Source organism: Elaeis guineensis, chromosome 6, assembly GCF_000442705.2.
Source record: "Elaeis guineensis isolate ETL-2024a chromosome 6, EG11, whole genome shotgun sequence".
NCBI classification, from domain to species: domain Eukaryota; kingdom Viridiplantae; phylum Streptophyta; class Magnoliopsida; order Arecales; family Arecaceae; genus Elaeis; species Elaeis guineensis.
Window position 1 is genome coordinate 115,018,461 of NC_025998.2, and position 3,543 is coordinate 115,022,003.

At 40.0% G+C, this 3,543-nt stretch overlaps 1 protein-coding gene across 1 annotated transcript; it reads right to left on the reverse strand.

Moving 5' to 3' along the window:
* Window positions 1-457: 457 nt before the first annotated feature.
* On the reverse strand, window positions 458-2,809 carry LOC140858818 (secreted RxLR effector protein 161-like). Its single transcript, XM_073260099.1, has 2 exons — window positions 2,517-2,809; window positions 458-605 (listed from the first exon to the last, which is right to left on the reverse strand). Exons 1-2 carry the CDS (start codon window positions 2,807-2,809, stop codon window positions 458-460), a joined length of 441 nt encoding a protein of 146 aa, XP_073116200.1.
* Between the last annotated feature and the right edge of the window lie 734 nt (window positions 2,810-3,543).

Below are 3,543 nucleotides of genomic sequence, written 5' to 3' on the forward strand. Positions count from 1 at the left end.
TCGAATTAGGGCCTCTATCTCATCCCTGAGCTGGATGCACTGTTCGGTATCGTGACCATGATCATGATGGAACTGATAGTACTTCTTTCTGTCATGACTCTTCGATGACGCTTTCATCAGTGGGGGTGTCGTAAATACTTTTCTCCTTCAATCTCCATTAGAATCTACGCATGGAGAGCAGAAAGAGGAGTATAAGAGTCATACCTACCATAGCTATTTGTCTTTGGACTCCATCATCGAGGTGAAGCTCTCTTATTGATAATTGGCCAACTTGATTCAGTCAGAGCTCCATTTTTCTTTTGTTTCTTCTTCTGATCTTTTTTTTTTGTCTGACGTTGGTCAGAAGTAGCTTCATCTATGCGAATGTACTTGTACGCGCACTCTAGAAGTTCAGCATAGGTCTGAGAGAGAGTTTTGTCTAGAGAGTATGTGAATCTAGATCTTTTCAAACCTCTCTTCATGGCGATATGGCCATATCTTCATTGAGATCCCTGACCTCAAGTGTAGCTGTATTGAAGCGAGTCACAAAATCTCTCAACATCTCTATCTCACCTTGCTTGATTGAGAAGAGACTGTCAGATATTCGTGACACCTTTCGGCTAGTGCTGAAATAGACCACAAAAGAATGCTCAAGCTGCTTGAAGGAGTTAATGCTCTCTGATTGAAGTCCAAAATATCAAGCTCGAGCAGCCTTTCGAATAGTTTTCGAAAAGTCAATACACAAGAGGGTGTCGATTGCTCTCTGAATCATCATGAGAGCCTTATAGCTTTTCAAATGATCGATTGGGTCGATGGAGCCATCATATAGCTCTATCTGTGGTATCTTGAATTGAGACAGAATCGACTCATCCAGGATGCACTGAGAGAGAGGCTGGGCAGTGTGGAAGTTGTAATCGTTGGAGGACTTTCGACCTTCCATCTGAAGTCAGGCAAGCTGACGATCAAACTCTTTGAACTTGCATTCGTAATCATCAAGCCGTCGTTACTAAAAAACTCCAGGGGTAGAACCTCCTGAAGAGCTTGAAGATGGAGAAGCAGAAGGTGTTCTCGGCCTTTTTCCTTTCTTAATGCTATGTACATGGAAAGGAGAGGGAGAATATTGTGAATGATGGGTGGCACGATGGGAGTGTCGAGAGTGTGGTTGTCCATCTCAGTAGGAGTGTCGAGATTGTCACTGCTATAAAGATGAAGAGGATGAGCACCGTGGAGGATGGTGGCTGTGCCTAGATATCACTGACTGAGCCACCGACTACTCCATCGATGGCTGTTGCTGCTGCTAGATTTGTTGTTACTGGAGGCTTTGAACTGTCTCCATCAATATCTTCATTTGCTACATTAATACAGCAATCTGTGTGTCTGTGGTGATCACAAGACGTGAAGAACTGGGCTCTGCCACTGAAGGTAGGGGAGGAACATCTTTCTGACGAAAAGACTGCCTCGCCGATCTAATAGAGTATTGAGCTCTGATTTTTGGTATGATTGATTGTAGTCTCTCCTCCTACCTGGTGCATCAATCTGTTGCGATAAATCTCCTATCGTCTGTTGCTGGTGAAGAGCATCTGCAAAATAAAGTCCTCATAGATCGAAATTATGTCCGACGGGGATCCTCCGATGCTTAAGTCAGTGGAGAGTGGTGAACAACAGATGAAGAAGAATTGAATTGATAGAATTTTAGCCCACAATTATCTTACCTATGCTGTTCATTTATCTCCCTTTTATAGATGATTTTGATGTAACCATCGAGCAAATGGTCTCATTTTTTATGGTGTTAAATTATTGGATCATAATCATAGAGTTAATGAATTGTTTATGCCCACTAATGATCTTGACATGTAGTCGATAACCATTTATAATGGTTAGATGTGTTGAAAAGATAGGCCAACTATATATCGATAGATCCGAATGAGCATCGGTTGAGAATTCCGATATGCCGATGGTCATCAGTCAGATATTAACTAAGTCATCGTGGTTGTCTGTTGATGATTGGGAGTAGCCATCTGTCGGTTGGTCAACCGATTGTGAGTCAGTGTAATGTGTTCATACGATCGATGTAGAGTCAGAATCGGAGGTCGGTTGACTTGTCCCAATACCTATCTTTATCTCACTTGCTACATGTTTGAATTTATCTTCATCACTTTTTTTAGTGTTTTAGTGGGATGTGACTTCATCAACTAACACATCTCCCACTTGAAGACGTGCCATCAATAAAATAGCAACCGAAAATCTTGCCTATCGCTACTCATTATGTATCTCCAAGTTTAAGAGAAGTTTTACTCCAATTGAACTTCTTTCGAGTAACAGATTTTGTCAACATATCCACTGGATTCACATCTGTGTAGATTTTCCATAATGACACCTGACCATCTTCCACTACATCATGCACAAAGTGAAAATGAACATTAGTGTGCTTTGTATGAGAGTGAAAAGCTAGATTCCTCACTAAGTGTAAATCACTTTAACTATCACAATGCAACTCCAACATATTCTATTTCATCTTGAGCTCCCCAAGTAATCACCTAAGCCATATGGCTTCTTTGCAAACATGCACAGCTGCAATATACTCTACCTTTATCATGGATAAAGCCACAATTAACTGTAACTTTGACTCGTAGCTTACAATACTATCTACTGTGGAGAATATGTATCCCATAGTAGAATGCTTCTTGTCTCTATCTCCAGCAAAGTCTACATCAACAAAGCCAATATACTCCAAACCCATAGGTCCATAACTGAGTGAATAATTAGAAGTATCCCTTAAATACCTAAGGATCCACTTCATTGTTGTCAAATGATCGCCACTAGGATTCATCGTATACCAACTGACATCTCCCATTGCATGTGTAATATTGGATCTTGCATACACCATAGTGAACATTAGGCTCCCTACTACAAATGAATATGGTATTGAGTCATGTTTGCCTTCTCTGCTTCAGTGCTGGGTGATTGCTCTGTAGACAATTTCATATGGATAGGAAAGGGGGTACTCACTGATTTCATATTCTGTATATTGAAGTGCTGTAGAACTTTCTCCACTTAAGTCTTTTGGGTCAACCAAATCTTCCGATCCTTTCTCTATCATAATACCTTTATACCGAGAATTTGACTCATGGCTTCCAAATCCTTCATATTAAACTCTCCAGCCAACTAAGGTTTACGTGTAGATATATGATGCTTGTTGTTACCTGCTACAATCATATTATCCACATTCAACCGCAAGATACAGCAACTGCTATCATCATAATTGTAGTAATATGAACAATGGTTAGCCTCTAATCTATAAAATTCCAAACTCATAATGAAGGAATTAGATCATCTATACCAACACCTTGGCGCTTGTTTCAACCCATATAGTGACTTGTTTAGCTGACAATGCAGACCCTCTTTTTCTTTTTTAATAAAATCTTCAGATTGTATTATATAAATCTCTTCCTCTAGGTCACTATACAAGAAAGCAATTTTGATGTCTAATTACTCCAACTCCAAATCCACAATTGCCACAATTCCTAGCACAACTCTGATAGTAGTAAGTTGAATAACTGGAGA

Excerpts from the sequence above, each read along its gene's own strand:
- LOC140858818 (XM_073260099.1), bottom strand. The coding sequence starts at position 2,809 with ATGAATCCTAGTGGCGATCATTTGACAACAATGAAGTGGATCCTTAGG. Across the intron at positions 606-2,516 it reads AAAGAAGCCATATGGCTTAG|CACTAGCCGAAAGGTGTCAC; the intron begins GTGATTACTTGG and ends GGTCTATTTCAG.